Raw genomic sequence first — 18,859 nt, 5'->3', positions numbered from 1 at the left:
CCTTTTGCCATATTTTACTGTAGAAAGAATTTGGAAGTTTTGGATCATGGACAAGGCTTAGTTGGTTTTCTTCTGCCCATGCTTCGACTGATTGCCCATTCAGGTCTGTCTCCTTGTATCCCCATGTCAGGCTGTGGCTATTGAAATCACCCATTATCAGTCTAATTCTTTGTGAGGAAAAGTTCTTCGTTGGAGTAAATCTGAATGGTTTTCCAGGTGGCTTGTAAACAGATGTTACAGTGCAGTTTTGAAGTTCTACCGTGAGTATTTCAATATCGTCAGCATTAGTAAAAGAGGTTGACTTTAAAGCCAAGTCTTCTCTGATAAAAATAGCACTGCCATACTTTGAGTGTGGCACTTCAACTGCCCGTGTCATTCCATAAATTTGTGGTCTATTTCTTGTAAGATCCCTGTGTGTTTCTTGAACGCACAATATGTCACAATTAGTATTTTTACATAGCTGAGAAAGTAGTTCCTCTTTGTCTTTTGTAATTCCTTCAATATTAATTGAAATGGTCGTCAGAGATGGCTCTGAAAAGTGCCTTTTTTGGGGCATTCTTGCCTCTTGCTCGGTGGTGAAAGGATTGGCCGTCAGTAATGTACTGACGTTACCAGGGTACGCCCGATTGCTTAAGCTCGTTATTTTTCACTTACTTTTCTTTGCTTTTCGTTTACGTGTTTATTCGCTTTTACTTGTATGATCTCATGGATCGCAATCTTCATAATATAACATTAGCCTTGTAGAGCGGTAAATCTACGATTGTTTAAAGTGTGTATACATTTTTTTGAAGCACCCGGTATATTTATGCAAATCTTGAAATAAATATCCATCATGAAGCCTATAATGAACTATGAAACTAATCTAAAATGTTTCACTTATTTCAATGGAGAACTGTGAAATATCTAAAAATATATTCAATTATATATTTTATATGAAAGATTATTTGAACTAAAATATACATGAGTCAACTACTCAATATGGGGGCAATTTTCTCAATTCATTAAGCTAATAATTTCAATCAGTACTTTAATAATTTTAGTGCGACTTCATCGTACTAATCATCTGATCATCGTAGCTAGCCTTCCCATTACTTATTTCCCATTGTAAACTTTGAACAGAAACTACAAATATTTTCAGATACGAAAACTCAACTTCTACACTGTTAAATACACTGTATGTGTAATAAAATACATATGTTAAATAGGGTATATATTATATATTTGCGGAAGGCCTACTTAATAAAATACGGTACCAATCATAAATCTATTTAGTGATTGAACGACTCACATCATCAGTAACCTTCCTTATTTTCCAAATACTATGTTGGCCGGACTGCAAGTCGTAGAGCATACATAGAGAGGGATCACAACTGGTGAAAACTATTTTCTGGTAGCGGTTGTCCATGAAACCTACACTAGAACCTGCCAAATACAAAAATAGTCAATCAGCATCAAGAGAGAAAATGAAGTTGAAGTGTGTTATTAAAATAACATTGATATTATTCCTTATTGTTCATCTATTTAGATATAAAAATGTATTTCAAATAGAAATAGAAATAAAAATAAAAATCTCAGTACCCTTTTTTTGAATTATTTTATCACGTGATAAAATTATTTATTATTTATGTGATAAAATAATTAAAAAAAGGGTATTGAGATTTTTATTTTTATTTCTATTTATATTACAAGTAGCCCTATACAGAAAAGAGACAAATGTATTTCATTATTTCATCCAGTTACTATTAATATACTTGAAAAGAGGATCAAGGGTATACAAGATCAAGTCCCTACTAGAAACTATCCCTAATTTATATGATAATCATCTAATTTAATCTTCTATAATCTTTATAATTCTATAATCTATTTGATAATCTTCTATTAATATCTTCTAATTTATATGATATACATTTCTACTCAATTTCCGCTTTCCCCATACTTTCTTACTTACATTCTTACCTAGATTTTTTATCTACGTTACAATACACTGTTAGCCAGAGGATAAAGTTTGAAAGTGTTGAGTGAAGAAAGGAGGAAAAATGACGCAATGCTTGTACAGTATATGCCATAAATCACCCACTAATTTGATTAAGTGTACATTTTCGACTGCACAGCAACGAAACCTGCACGTTACTGCCAGCTGTATCAATATAGCAAGAATGGTTTACAATATTACAATGCTGTAAATATTTCTATTTATGCAAATAAAGGCATAAGTTTATTATTGAAGTATTTTTCTTAGTGAAAAGAAGAAGGATTTCTGTTAAATGGTTATGTATTTGATGACAATAAAATAATTGTCCTTACTACTTCATCAAACCAAAATCAAAAATAATTCATTCTTCAACAAAATAAGTTTACAATATAGTACTGTACATAAGAACTGGTCTAATATAATCATTTGCAGAACATATAATTTAGTAACTATGAGATGAAACTAAGATTTACTTCTTTCTTACATTTCTATTCAATATGAGTTTCAAGTAAAACCAATTATTGTGATGCAGCTTACCTTGCTTAGAAACAAGAACAGGAGCAATCTCATTGAGCGGATGGAGAAGGGAGAATATTTTCGGCAGTTTGTGCATTTCGGGAATGCCAGGACTGGTGGCCGATGAGGGTGGTGAAAACAGTGGCTTCCCACCTGGCAAAGGGTTCGCAGACATTCTCTCCAATAACAATCCAAAGGCAGTGGCCCAAACGCTTGACACCTGAAACAAACATTTCATCACACAATTAGCTCAAATCATCGAAAGCTAATTAATAAAATACGTTTGTTGACGCCGTTTGAATTTTTGGAGTTTAGCGCACTCTGGTGCGTAATTGTTTAATTGTTTGTCTTAGTTTTTCGAAGTTTCAGTCGGTTCGCATAGCTGCCTTCGTTGACAGTTCGGCTCGTTCGTTTATTTGCTTGTATTTCTAATGAAAATTATTAATTATTGTCATTTCGTGTCTCCGATCGTAAGGAGTTATTTTTAAAGTACATGTGAGAGTTTGAGTATTTTTTATACTGAAAGTAGTAGTGAATTAATGAAAAACTGAGAAGCAGAAATCCATACATGATACAACAACTCTATGCAGTACCTGGCTACATAATAAATCATCAGAGGTCAAGTGATTTATTTACATTTCTCTCTTCCTTAATTCTTTCATTTACCTTTTTACCACCCAAACCTATAGGTACAAATCACTCTGACTTGCAACGTAGATCATCAGCCGGGGTAACTTTTAATAATAGAGATTTTCATTGGATCATGAATGGATTCATTAGCCTTGTTCTGCCACAATATATAAAATATTAAATCGAATAAAATTACAGTCCACTTAATCAGAAATTTGTATAACTAACATTATTGTATTAGGGATAGTGCTATGATATTCTCTTTGAACTATCAGAATTCCTTATAAATACAGTGAAACTTCGATATAGTACACTCAGTTATAAAATGTAGTTATTAAATGCAGTTAAAATCTGTAGTCCCTTGCAACTACAATTAGCTATTAACCTTGATATTTAGTACAAACCTCGTAATAGTACATTTTTTGAGTGATTCCTTGAGATTTACTATATCGAGGTTTCACTGTAACACCAAGGTCTTCCATTCAACCAATACTGAATTTTAAAGCTTATATCACTATAGTTTTTTATTACAGTACAGTATGTTGGAATTAGTTCTGAATGAAATAAATGCTAGCTTAGACATTAGAATATAGCATAAAGAATATTGTATGGCATAGGGCGCTAATGTTCCAAATTTCACTGTTACGCCAAGCTGATAGTCCACTTAGTTCTTTTTCGTGAAGCTATGTGGCGCTGGTGGTCTATAATAAAGGAAAAATCAGCTTATACATGTAGAAGATAGGAAATTCACGAATGACGCATCATCACGTCTGAACTACAGAACTGATTAACTTGAAATTTTGCATATAGATTCTGAATTCACCGAGGATGGTTATAGACCTTTTACAATTCTTCAAGATTTCAGTACATCACGTTTTCAGTTTCTTAAGCTTTTAATTAGACTCCTGCGGAGTACGGGTTACATACTAGTCTCTCATAAAGTGACGTTCATACACTTTCACCCGGCCAACACAATAATCGGTTTGGCGTACAGTAAAATTTGGAGCATAAGCGCCCTATACCATGAGATATCTTTTTATGCGATCTTTCCTCTAGTAAAACCACACAAAGTCCATACTAAAGCAATTGAATAAATTAGGAAGCTATAAGCCAATAATAGTTTATATTTCAATAGCAATTTCCGTACCATCAGTCAAAAAGTGCATTAAATATTCCAAGAAAACAATGAAAGTGTTTCTACTGTAAAGTAAAGTTGTCTTCAAATAGGAAGCAGTGATTCTATTCATGACAAATGCTAACATTTTAGTGAATCTCACCGTAGACAAACCACAAGCAGCATGGAAAATTATTTAGATACAGATTCCTTATTATTATTATTATTATTATTAGCGTATGGTTTTCAATGTTGGGGAGACCCAAGGGTAGTTCCACCTCGTCGTATACAGGGTGTTTCAGAAGTAGTGTCGAACATTTTAGGGTATTGTTCCTGGATGATAGGAGACTACAAATGTTGTATTTGAAGTGACCAAAACTCAGCGGTTATCCTTAAAGCTGCCATTTTGTTTTTTCCACTTAGGCATTTTTATCTCAAGAACGAAATGTTGTATTGATCTGAAATTTGGCATGAATATTTATGCTTTCAAGACTCAACTTTAAAAAATAAAATAAAAAATTTTCGATGTCAATTTTCAAAATGGCGGCCATTTTAAATACTTAATGGCAAATTTCACGAAAATAAAGTTCACTTTATAGAAAATTTACAAGAGACAAAAAAATGTTATCAAGATTTCAATGATACTTCATTTATTAAGATTGGTCAAGGAATAACAGAGAAATTTATTATTTTCATATTGCATACAAGACCACTTTCCACAATTTGAACCTCGGTATGGCTCTATATGGCCATCCAGCTGATTTAGTACAAAGTTCACTAATAGGAAACATTGGGAAACCGAACACTTAGGTTATAGTAAAATATAAATGAATAAATATATATAATATATATATTATAATATATATATATAATTTTTGAGTGGGAGAGTTAATTGCACTGACGATCGGTCTCAAGGGTGTGTTTTCTTATGGACTTTAGGAAGACCATAGATTTTTGGGGATCTGCTGGATTTTTGTCTTGGAATTAATTTCAAGACAAAAATCCAGCAGATCCCCAAAAATCTATGGTCTTCCTAAAGTCCATAAGGAAAACACTTAGAAAGATAAAATTAGAAAGATACTTAGCCGGACTTATCCAGCCCATAATAGAAAAATCCCAGTCCTATGTGAAGAATTCATACGATTTTATCAGCCAGGTGGAAAATATAACTCTCAACTCGGGGGATATACTAGCCAGCTTGGACGTTATCTCTCTATACCCCAACATCCCAGTCGACGAAGCCCTCTCCATCATGAAACAGAACAAACACTTCTCTAGATCGACAGTAGAGTTGACTAGCCACTGCTTGAAAAACACATATTTCATACACAAAAATCAATATTACAGGCAAATTGAAGGAGCACCAATGGGATCATCTCTCTCTCCAGCCATAGCAAACCTTTTCATGACACATTTTGAAGAAGAAGCCTTGAACAAAGCTTTTTTCAAACCGAGCATCTGGAAAAGATATGTTGATGATATTTTCATAATTTGGCCTCATGGTGAAGAAAAACTATTGGAATTTCTACAGCAGCTAAATGAAATACACCCTAAAATCCAATTCACACTAGAAATAGAAAAAGAGTCATCTTTACCCTTTTTAGACGTTCTATTGATGAGACAAACCGATGGAAGTTTGAACTATTCAGTATACAGAAAGCCCACCCACACTAACAGGTACTTACATTTCCAATCACATCACCACCCGGCTCAATCCTCCTCAGTTATAAACAGCTTAATCTTCAGATCTCTTCATCTCACCAATGAAAAAATGAGAGAAGAAGAAATAAAGACAGTGACTAACATTCTCAAATCCAATGGCTACCCAACTACAATCATTCAAAAATCAATAGTAAATAATCTGTCTCCACTTAAAAAAGGGAATCAACAAGAAAAAGAAGAATATTTTGAAAAAACAGTACTCCTCCCATACATCAAGGGCACCACAGACAGAATTGGAAGAGTATTAAAAACCCACAAAATCAAACCATTATTCAAACCCCATCTACTCATTTCCCAAATCTTAAAAAAACCCATCAACAGACTGGAGCTAGAAAACCAAGGAGTCTACAGTATCCCCTGCCTGAACTGTGACAAGCAATATGTAGGCCAAACAAATAGGAGAATCTCTGCTAGAATAGATGAACATAAATTAAGCATAAAAAATCAACAATCAACCTCAGCCCTATATAACCATGTGAAAAATACTGGTCATACAATAAATTTCGTGAATTCCAAACAAATAGCCAGCATTCGAGATTTTCAAGTCAGGATTGTGAGAGAGGCGTTGGAAATCGAAAAGCAAGGCTCTCTAAATAAAAGAGACGACAGCCTCAACGTGTCTCCCTTATGGAAGTTAATTTTGAATACCAAACGCCCAGTACCTGGTACAATGAAACCCGCTACAGCACCATTGTCACCAAAACAAGACAACATTCCTGGAATTTCACTCACCCAACAGCGCCAGCACAAGCAAGTAGTGGAAGGGGGTAGGAGGTATGCTCTTCGACCCAGAAAGAATACTTAGGACTCAGTGTGGATTTCGACGCCACCCTCAGAAGATGTCGTCTGCGATGGCGACGAAACGTCAGACTCAAGTAAGTCAAAACAAACGGATGTACCCGGTTAATTCTTTTACATATAATATATCCATCCGCGAAACACTCAAATGTAATATATATATATATATATATATATATATAATATATATATATATATATATATATATTATATATATATATATATAATATTATTACTATATATTTATATTATAGTGAATATAAATATTCATGTGTTCAACAAAACAAAATTCAACTTACGTTCTAGCGTTAGAAATAATTAACAGTAAGAGTAAAATACCATGATAAATCATATTAACCTAGAGATTGAAGAGTTTTACAATAATATTTGGCAAAGATAGATGATGGAATAAGCGAAAGTATAAAATATATTTCACATGAGACGGTGAAGATTAGAACTTTAGTTATACATTCTAAGAAAAGGTATCAGAGGATACCCTTCCCTTCAACACTTGACTGTTGAATAATAGAAGATTGAAAAATGGAATGGATGTTCTTAGATGGAATTACCTTGAACTGTAACGATGATAGAAAGTCTTCTCCATCTGTGGTGAATATTTTTATCGAACTGCTTTCCAATAAACATATACTTGGGACTGGAACGTCTGGAAAAGGTACGAGATTATTGGATTATTATAGGAAACATTTCTACCATTTATTACTGAAAGCTATGGACGAATTTCAGATAAATCATGAACGAGAGTAACATAATTACTTCATCAGAGTGCACTGCCCCTTCATGTTGAAATTGTATATTTTTCAAACGATGCGTGTGAACAGATGGAATGAAATCAAATTCAAAATTCAAGAAGAGAATGGAATTCCTTCATAATGTATGATTATTTTTAAACTTATTTTAAAATACTGAGCTATTTTCTTTCTTGGTTGAGGATGATCCCTCATGAACAGCATACATTCACATTTTTAAACACTCTCGCACCTGGCCAAAACAGTAATAATGGACAGTAGTCGACAATAATCGGTTTGAGTTAACAAAAAATCGGCTTGAAGATTGGAGAAGAAACGACCTATACCATGTTATACCATGAGATATCTTCTTATGCTATATTTTGTTCTATGCTCTGAACCCTTCCATTCTGTATGAAAGGAGTAACAAACAAGAATAGATAGATGAAACTGCTGTATTCAATCGCTATCAACAATCATGACTTTGTTGGACATAAATTTGGAGCATAAACGTCCTATACCATCTTCTTACGTCTACCTTTCTATAATTATGGTAGTATATTTTTCACTTGTAATAAATAATTTGACCTTATCTAAATGCAGAATATTCCCGAATTCCAATCACATTCCACATTTCTCTGCAACGAAATAGTTTGTAAAACCATAGATTATGTTGATAATGAGGAGGCTTACATTTGTCATTCTTCAACTTGGTGAAGTTGCACCAGAGGGCTTGCTCGATGGGTTCGTCGAGGGTGTAGCAGGCACTCAACTGGCGGCCAGCCGAGCTGTCATTGGCCAGACTGCGGCCGGCCATGCCGCGACTCCACACCGCCGTGCAGCCGCTGTAGTACAGCTCTTCCTCCTCCACTTCCACTTCCTCCACTCCACCTCGCAGCGTCCACCATTCGTTCTGCAACACAACACATGCGACACATGCAACAGGCCTACCTATCCTACAGCAGTCAATGTAATATTATGCTACCTCGTATAAGAACATGGACAATGAAAATATTCAAGTGCGGTAATCAAACAGACCTTGGGATTACCAATTTGCAATATTTCAAAAATAAATCGATTTATTGTGATTCATTCAATCAATCGATCAATTTTACTCAAATCAGCACAAAACAATATACATAGAAGAAATCAAAACACAAAAAATCACAATCAAAACAAATTTCTAATAAAAAATACAAAAACAGGCTTCATGGCGGGGTGTGCTGAAAAAAGAAAGGAGGAAAAATACCTAGCCAACTATGGTTTCCCATTTAATAGGCAGGTAGAGGGTATAAAAGTAAGGAATGAAGGGTGAAGAGGAGAAGGAAAGGGAAGTATTGGAGAAGAAAGTGGGAAAAAAGAGAAAAAATTGTAAGCGAGTCCACTTTCAACAAATATATCTAAAAGAATTGGCCTTGCAATCAATAGTTTGAGCAGAAATCCCAATTTAGATTATAGACGTTATTATTCGTATTAAGTAATTCAATTGATTATAGTAAGATGGTTTCTTGGACATTAGTTAACAAGGTAACTTATGTACTGTATTTTAACATTTTTCTTTGTACACTTGGAATTTTATGCCAACGAGTCTTAAATTTAATAATTCAATCACTTTTTTATTCTTTTACTGATAATTAACTCTTAAACATATAATGTTTCTTTCCCCTTTTTTTACTTGCGTTGTTTGTTAGTACAATCACTTGCGGGTAGGATAACAGGCTCAAGTCCAAAACTGTTCGTATTCCTATTTATACAACACAGTCGAACAATACAGGATAACATCCATAATAATATAGTAATAATTAATATTGTATAAAATACTTCCTCATTCCTTCCTTAACCCCTTTTATTTCTTTAATTAACTACTTATTTATCATGCTTATAATAATGTTATTTATTAACTCTATTTTTTATTCTAATTATTATGTTTCTCATAATTTCTCATTATGGTTGTAATCCTTTTATTTCATTTCTTGTATATTACTCTTGATTCACGACAAATAAGTTAATTTATTTTATTTATACTTAATTTTAATTTAACGTTGTGAATAATTTTGTTTTGATCTGGCACCTGCTGAAAACCCCACGGGTTTAGCAGGACCCAACAATGTAAAAATGTTTTTCTAATAAAATTGATTGATTGATTGACCAACGGAAGGTGTAACAGCCGAAGACCATTCCACATGAAGTTTGCAACAAGAAATGTACAGTAAAATTTGCTTGTATCGACCTTAGTTTTCAAAATATATTGACTTTACCATATTGTTGAATAACGTCAATAACTAGAAAACTGTCAGTCAAAATCTAATCTAAGGATGCGGATAGGAAGAGGAAGATATTTTCAAAAAGATATTATCATACAACTGTATAATTTGTTTCTTTGTTTGACATTTTTGAGCGTTCAAAATGTTTGAAAATTGGCTTTGAACCAAGGAGGTACTTCACTAAGATTGGATTACATATAGTTTTGTTTAAACAAAACTGTCAAAGACATCATGTCATACTCTCGAAAATCCAGAAGGTACTCTTAGCAAACGAGAAATGTGCGTTACTACAACCGTTTAATAATCTGATTAATCGTTTAATAACGGATTAATCTTAATATAATTATATGCGTTTAATAATCGATTTGATAAAAAAAATGTGATTGTTTGAAAGCATGATACGGTACGATACTCACACTTGGCTTGTCATCCTGGATTTTGAAGTGACTCAACTTGTAGAGAAGAGATGAATCAAAGGGTGGAGATGTGTCTTTCTTCACACCTGGATGCTGGCGTACCTGCTGCCGACCAAACGGTATGAACTCCTAAAAAATAAAACGATTATATTGGTAGGCAAACCTAACTAAATAATCTATATAAACACTCAACGAACTTGTATACATAGTGAGTCATGTATGGGAACCCTTCAATAAATTGGACACTGTATTGTAGATATAATACTGTAACTTTCAGGATAAGTTATTGGTCAAATACTCTACCTTTTGACGTACAACTGAATTTCAACCACTCATAAATGAATGAATTATTAATGAATGCATGAATGATTTCGACAAAATCCCCACTTCTCAATGAAGTTCTGCTCTGGTGGCCAGGAAAATACAACTGCTTCTTATGGTATAGTGAGGTCCACGCTTTAATGGCAGTGGAGAAAGATACGAGAACAACGTTGCCGATCCTCTGTCTTGTCAATGCCTTCTACAGGCGGTAGCTGATACGGGCTTATTGATGTAATATTAACTGTTCATTCTCGTTTAAAATGAACAGTTATATTTTATCAAGCAAAAAATTATACTTTTCAATTAATTCATAATGAATTTAAATAATTAAGATGAAAATTTTTGTTAATGAATTATTAATTTTACATTGTTAATAGACGATGTAGCAACAGAGCAAAGCGAGAAAGAGGTGCTATCGCTTTCTTTGTAACTGCATAAGTAGCCTACTCCATAAATCCAAAAAAATTTTTTTGCAATTTACTTAATAATTCATGAATGAAGAGGTTAAAAGGGGGTGACTTAGGGGTTGTAACTCGACTATTTTAAATGTAAACACCCATTGTGTGGTACATAATTTTAAAGGCCTTTTTGAGACAAGAAAGGTGGCATAGATAAAAAATGTTCTTTGATACTTGTATCCAAAATGGCGGCTGATTAAAGTTTTAGTTTTTAAGGAAATGAGGGTTGTAAATCAAATATTTTGAATGTAAACACCCATTGTATGATACATCCTTTTAAAGGTATTTTCAAAACGAGAAAGATGACATTAATAAAAAATGTTCTATGATACTTTTATCCAAAATGGCGGCTGATTGAAGTTTTAGTTTTTAAAGAAATAATTGATAAAGTGCCCTACTTGTACCAGTAATCGTTATATTCTCACTATAGTGAATGAGTACACACGATTTCCATTTGCATTTCCTTGCTCAGACCAATCGACAAATACTGATCGTAGAATTGCCGTAACTTTGCATTATTTGGAATGCCAAGATATTTTTATTCAGATTGAGGTGCCGCTTCTATGTCACAGGAACTAAGATCATTCTTAAGGTACCAGAGGAGTTGCCACCAGTAAAACAACACCATATAATCCTCAAGGAAACGGCCAGGTTCAAAGATATAATGGGATTCAATTTAATCAGTGGGAGCAGGTTCTCCCTAATACACAATACGATTACTTCTATGAACAGCTACAAATTGAACACCACATGATTTGATGTTTACACACCCAAGGCGAACAAGTGTAAGTCAAGACACTCCAACTTGGCTTTTGAATCCTGGAGCAGTTTTACTGGACATGTTTTATTCCCTAATAGAAGGGAGACAACAATATCGGTGATAAACCTTGCACCATCTGTGGTTTCTGAAAATCTAGAGCAAGAGACCATTTCTACCACGCAAGGAGAGCATGAAGAGATCATGTTGAACATTTATTCATGAAAATCTAGAGCAAGAGACCATTTCTACCACGCAAGAAGAGCATCTTGAACATTTATACAATGTTGAACATTGTATTCAACTTTAGATTCCAGTGGATTTAGTAGTCATGTAAGATCAATGAGAATTTTGTTAAATAAAACTTCTACTCGAGTATTTTAATGACCAATTATATTTAGGCCTACATCAAATATAGGCTACCAGTATTAGCTATCCTCTACAATCAAACGCAGTGGCAAAGCAAAGATTCGGCAACGCTGTTCTTCTATCTTTCTCCACTGCTATTATTACGTGGGTCTTCAATATATAATTCAAGTAATCCGAAATACATTTATTCTAGATTTCTTGTTACAATTCACTAAATAAGCTACTACAAGTCAACAAGTTTATCATAAATAACGAGAAAATTGAGAATATAACTTGAAGTTTCAAAAATTATAACAATAAATTGCAAATCGAAAAGCTAGGCTTTGTTTATTCAAAAATCCAAATACAATTATTCTATTTACTTAATTGTTTTGCTACCAGTTTAAATCGGTGCCGGACTTTTAGGTTATGTACGAATTTTTACAAACTGAAAACACAAGGCAAAATAAATTAATTACACATTACCTGAGGTTCGGAGGCAGCAATCATTATTCTCTCCTCTTCATCCAGATTTGCTAACAAATAAATACGAAATAATAAATTTCTATAAACAAATAAGGCTTTGAAGAAACTGGATTTCCGTTGTTTCTTGTTTGATATGGATTACTATTACTAATTTTTATTTTTATTTTTACTACTTTCGACGTTTCGACTTTTGATTGAGTTGAGATTCTCTCGATACAACTCACATCGATTAATTGGATATCGATATATCCAGTCATTTACTATCGATAGTATGGCCATCAATAAGTTGAATTGGTCGATATAACAATAACGCGATCCTACACCTGCAGAAAAATTCTGCGTTATTAGCATTTTTCAACTTTGTATATCATTACATTAAAAATGAACTATTCTCTAAAGAATTAGCCTGATTTAGTTATTTGTGCAACTAGTGCGCAAAGTGACAGTTTGCTGCACCGAAAGAAACGCTTACACACGAGCCCCGTAGGCAAGTGCGGAATAATGGTTTCTTGAGTGCAGCAAACGAACTTTGCGTACGCATATTTCACATTAAATTTTTCCTACAGTTACCATTGAATATGAAAAGTGGGTAATTATGGGTAAAATTCCCTGAAATCCATCTGTGTAATTTTATTATTAATAAAAACCTTAATTTATTTAAAATTGAGTAATAATAATAATCATTTTCAGATAATTTCGGATAATAATAATCGGATCATTTTGCTCTAGTGCTTAGCTGCCAACTTGATGTGACTGATCCTACAGCTTCAAAATATTTAATAGGTAATAATAAGTCTAGAAGAATTATCAGACCACTTAATTTCACTAATATTGTTAAATTTCAATCAATAATTGCAAGAACTAATTGGTTAGATGTTTATGCAATCAATAGTATTGAGGATAAATTTTCCCCTTTTTCAATAAATTTCTTTGTATTGCTGATGCAGCTCTTCCCATCAGATGTGTTGAAAGTGGCAGATGTCCTCCAGTAAAATTATTTTGGTACACTGAGGAGATTAAAAATATTAAGGAGCAATGTTTACTCATGTACGACCTCTATAAGATGTCCGGTTCTGCCACTCATAAAAGCATATATAATCAGTTGAAAAGATCTTTTAGTAAAATGGTAAAACAGACTAAACTCGATTACAATAATAATCGTATTTTGCGTGCTAAAAACAAGCCAAGGGAATTGTGGTCAATAGTCAGAGAGAATTTGAATAGGAATGAAGTAGCTAAAGGTGATAAAATATCTAGTCATACACCAGATGGTTTCAATGATTTTTTTATTGACAGTGTAGATGAAAATTGCGTTCAATAGCAGATCCTGTCCATGACGTTTTTCATTATCTTGACAATTACAAAAATTCAATGCCAAACTCTTCAAAACCCTCTTTCTCTTTTCATCTTACTAGTGTTGAGCAGGTTCATAGTGTAATACTATCCTTAAAGAATAGTGCTTGTCTTGATGTGTACCGGTATTGCTTGAATTCTTACTTGTTGAAACTGGCTTCTCCCCATATTTGTGAAGTTCTGTGCTCTCTGTTTAATGATTGTATTCTTGATGGCGTTTTTCCTAATTGCTTAAAAATTGTCAAAATAATTCCTCTTTTCAAGAAAGGTTCTGCAAGTGAGTATAATAATTTTAGACCGATTTCTATCATTCCAGTTATTTCTAAAATCTTTGAGGTAATTTTGTATTGTCAGATTGTTGAGTTTTTTGAAAATAACTCACTGTTCTCCGATAGTCAATTTGGGTTCAGACCTAATAGAAGCACAAATACAGCTATATCTGAATTCTTGGAAAACTGTATCTATTCTATTGATGAGAAGTGTAATCTACTAGGCAGCTTCTATGACATGAGCCGAGCTTTTGATACAATATCTCATCCCATCTTATTACAAAAGCTCAAATTCTATGGTTTTGATGACATGTCAACCCAGGCACGTATTTGATAATCTTTGATGTTGCTATCCTTTGACAAAGTAGGTAGTACCATCCTTTTCTAGCTCCACAATGAAGCCAAATCTGTTTTTGACAATTTAGAAATATAATTATCAAGGCACATAATAAATAGGCAACGCTGTTCTCCACTGCCATTATAACGTGGACCTCACTATACCACAGTCAGTGTCACCAACTTAATTTTGATTTTCCTGCACTGGTGCTCCATAATATAACCTACTAACTATTTTGCATTGTCATGCTGCAAATCTGGAGTACGCAAAGTAATACGGAAAAGTGATTCTTTGCGGCCTGCAATCAGTGCAGAAATTGTCACTTTTAAAGGTATCTGTAGGAAAAGAATATTTTTAATTTGAAGTATTGTTACATTAGGGCACTAGTGGAACAGCAAGTGTCTGAACAAGTCGCAGGGCATAGCCTACCGTGATTCATTTATTTTGTGCTCATCACTTTTGAAACACCAGACTACCACAGACACAGAATCCAGAGATCTTTCCAGCTTGTGTCTCAAGTGGGACACCAGATACTGCGAAAACACCATTGGTGTTCCAGATTGTTTTACATACGATGTCCGGGTCTGGTGTCCTAAAACAAGGAAACCTTTACTATTTCATATGCAAAACTTTTAATTAAATTAATAAAAGTAACTGGCAAAAATCTATTCAAAATGAGCATTTGAGGAAAATAAAACACCAGTTATAATTTTTCATACATTTATTCCAATTAAACGAATTACAGTATCACATAAGTTTAAAAATGTCACATTACACATATAAATAACATTGATATTCCATTCAGTTTAAAAATAGTAGTTACGGTACTTGTAATATATTTTATGTAATTCCTGTAATGTAATTACAATTATGTAATATTTATATAGTATATTATGTACTATGTAATTGAAGAGAAATGAGACCCACACATTGCTGTAAAATGAGAGAAATTTTTCGAAAAGTTGGTTCATCATTTTTAAAATAGAAATACCATCATATTTTATCATCAATAATAGATACATAGCAGTGATGACCCGAAATCGATTTGACTGTCATGAATTTCTAAAAGTGTTTTTTTTTTAGATAAGAAATATATAAATGCATTTTGATACATGTACACTTTTTATAATTCATATTCAAAGATGGTAATGATCATTTCGGGACAATAACTGCATCCAAATTCATTTGATTGATAATTGAAATAGAATAGTCCTAATGAAAACTTGAACATTAAGTTATTGTAGATTGATCTGAAATAACGAACCTGGGACTTTTGAAAAGCACAAAAAATGAGTTGAAATACTTCAATAACATTATTTTGAATTAATCTTTTTTAGAATAGAAATGATATAGGCCTATAATTGTACTTGACTTGTACGGCAACATATTTACCATAATATGTGAACGATAATACGAAATACTTTTCGGGTATAAACAATTATATTGGTGAATTTTGCTTTCTGTACTTGTAAAGTAATGAACTATTATAGTATGAGGACAAATTTCAAAGTCGGTCATTACCGTAAGAATTGAGAAGAAAGCAGCAAAATATGAACTCACACGATTGCACGATTTAGACAGTCGAATAATATATTTGTTTCAGCAATTATAAATCTCTACAATTCTACTAATACTATATCTAAATTAATTAACATTCTATCATTCCAATCACACAAAATAGTTACATTTGATACGGTGGTAAAATTATCATAACTCAACAGCAAATATATTTTTTTAGAACTAAGTAGTTCTTCAACAAATGACATGTACTGTATTAAACATTTTCAAGTTGGAAACAAATTTCTACCTAAGGAAACTATATTTTAAGCATGAGTATCATATTATTGAAGTTATGTAACTTATTCTAGTCACTTTTTTACTGAGAAATTTACTGTTATCCAGTTTAAGAAGAAAATTTAAATTCAAGGTTATTAAAAAAACATGAAAATTGATTACCTTGAGTGAGATTCACTCACTGGCATTAATATAATATTAATTATGTTGAAAGTTTTAAAACAGAAAAGTTGGATTTTTATTTCCAGATATACATTGATATTTAAAAAAAACATTAAAATAATTCAAGATCACTGTATGCTAAAAATAATAAAATAATAATAATTATTATTATTATTACTGTATGCTGTTTCCTTTTGGATTATCGAAAAATTCCATAACACTAATCAGTCACAAAACGTATCTTACATTAAGTTTTTATTGTGCTCATTACTTAAATAAATAGAGATATTAAATGTGAGTAACTAATGTTCGGCTGGTCAAGTGAACGCCAATCCAGGTTGATCTCTGGTCAGTTGTAATGATTGGCAAGAGATCAAACTGAAATTGATGCTTGTTCACACAACCACTAGTGAGAAAAATAATGAACAATAGAATAAATAAAAATTAACATGGGATACCAAAAAAAAATTATTTATTTGCAGGCTTTTGGAACAACAAAATAATTAATGACTTTACTGTTATCAAGTTTAAGAAGAAATTTTTAATTCAAGACTATTAAAAAAACATTGATGTTAAAAAGGCTATAAAAATAATACAAGAGTACTGAAGGCTGTTTCCTACTGGATTATAGAAAAATCCATTTCTTATGGATTTTTACAGATCCATTTCTACATAATTTTCTTGTGGGTGAACTAAATAATAACTTTTCGAAGTAAAAAAATTGGAAGTTTAATCTGTTTCAAGATTGAAGAGCAAGCAGTATCTATCGATATACTTGTAGTAATCCGATGTGTTCTAAGAATAAATAATTAAAATGATTGAACTGAGGAATATTATTCTGAACAGATATCTATAAAATATATTTTTCGAATAAAGATAACAAGTAACAAGAAATAATAACGAAGATAAGTGTAAATACAACAAATAAAAGTAACGCTAAAACCAATCTAGAACAGATCTACAACTAAAATTGTAAGTATTTATAAACGATTTCTAGATCTGACTTTGCCAAGCACGCTTTGCTTGCAAACCTTGCAATGCAACCAATAAACTACTCTTAGAATCTTTCTAATTGGTTTATCATAGCGTGCTTCGCTAAGAACGTTTCAAAATTGTTTATAAAGATGTCCCTAAGGATCAGTTGGCATGAGATTATACTCAACATTCTGGGAAGATTGTTGTAAGTTTCTAATTAAAAAAATAATGAAGATTGGCAGTTTTGATGAAGTAAGCAATTCGAAAATATCAAGCGACAGCAATTAATCAAATAAAACAGTGCAGAACAATAGAACTGATTTTACAGATCAATTATTGATGATTGATATTAAATACAGATCAAACACTCACTATTACCAATTGATTGTTATATAATATTGCAAAGTAATACTGAAAATTATGGAAGCAATAATTCTAAATGTTTAAATTTGACACATAAGTCCCTTCCAAAAAACTGTTAATTCTCAATCAAAATATTGTGGATTAGAATTGCAGATGAGACGCAGCAAGCAGACACCATTCAACTCCACAACTGAAAGAAGGAAATTCCTCTAGAAGTCGACCACATATTATATCCATAGTGATGTTTCTACTGAGTATCTATTGTATATAAATTTATCTGGAAAAGAAAGACATACAATTCTTATTAGAGACAATCTTGTATGATTACAACTGTACAGAAATAAGGTTTATGTATAGATGTAAAAGTAGGTTTATGTACAGATATGTAAAAGCAATCACGCAAAATCACCAGATCTGAAAATCTACTCAATCAACATGTAACTTATCTTGCAATAAGCTGATTATTATACAACTGTGACTACTTTTTACAAACACTCACAAAAGTCTATCTCGATGCTGGTGGAATGGGGAAATTTTACGAAAAAGGACATTAATTACTTAATTTTATCTTACATCAATGTGAATATAAAATACTTTTACCAGAATATTGCATGTTCATGTTATTTAAATGCATAACAACTGAAGTTGATTTGGAATCGTCGAGTACTTCTGATCCACAAATTTAAATCGCCCCTACTCTCTACTATACAGGGTGTTTACGAACTCCCTATCAATACTCTAGGGCATTGATCATGGGTAAAAAACATATCCAAATATCATATTTTTTTGAATTGTCCGGAAGTCTTCAGTTACTCACACAGCGGCCATTTTGCTTTTTTCACTTATTTTTTTCTAAATAATGGTCAAACATACGAAGTTGACCAATCGAAATTTGCACAATCATTTATAATAAATAGACAAAGCTACAGAAAAATTATGATAAATTTTCAAATTCATAAAACAAATGGCGGCCATCTAAAATTTTGTTTCTCAAATAACTCAGAAACCGTTGGCTTTACAGAGACATTACAAGAATAACTTTTTTTAGTAAATTGGAT

At 32.5% G+C, this 18,859-nt stretch overlaps 1 protein-coding gene across 1 annotated transcript in view; it reads right to left on the bottom strand.

Annotated features, from left to right (window-relative positions):
* Positions 1-12,712, bottom strand: part of LOC111048298 (anaphase-promoting complex subunit 1) — an 85,868-nt gene extending 73,156 nt beyond the window's left edge. The window contains exons 1-6 of the mRNA XM_039437270.1: positions 12,549-12,712; positions 10,179-10,307; positions 8,192-8,411; positions 7,322-7,416; positions 2,510-2,708; positions 1,289-1,422 (exon numbers count right to left, since the gene is read on the bottom strand). Coding sequence (XP_039293204.1) covers positions 1,289-1,422; positions 2,510-2,708; positions 7,322-7,416; positions 8,192-8,411; positions 10,179-10,307; positions 12,549-12,572 — 801 coding nt within the window. The 5' untranslated portion in view covers positions 12,573-12,712. The remainder of the gene's footprint in view (positions 1-1,288; positions 1,423-2,509; positions 2,709-7,321; positions 7,417-8,191; positions 8,412-10,178; positions 10,308-12,548) is intronic.
* Between the last annotated feature and the right edge of the window lie 6,147 nt (positions 12,713-18,859).

This window comes from Nilaparvata lugens, chromosome 11 (genome assembly GCF_014356525.2).
Source record: "Nilaparvata lugens isolate BPH chromosome 11, ASM1435652v1, whole genome shotgun sequence".
Classification (NCBI taxonomy): Eukaryota; Metazoa; Arthropoda; class Insecta; order Hemiptera; family Delphacidae; genus Nilaparvata; species Nilaparvata lugens.
This window is presented reverse-complemented; position numbering and strand designations above follow the sequence as displayed.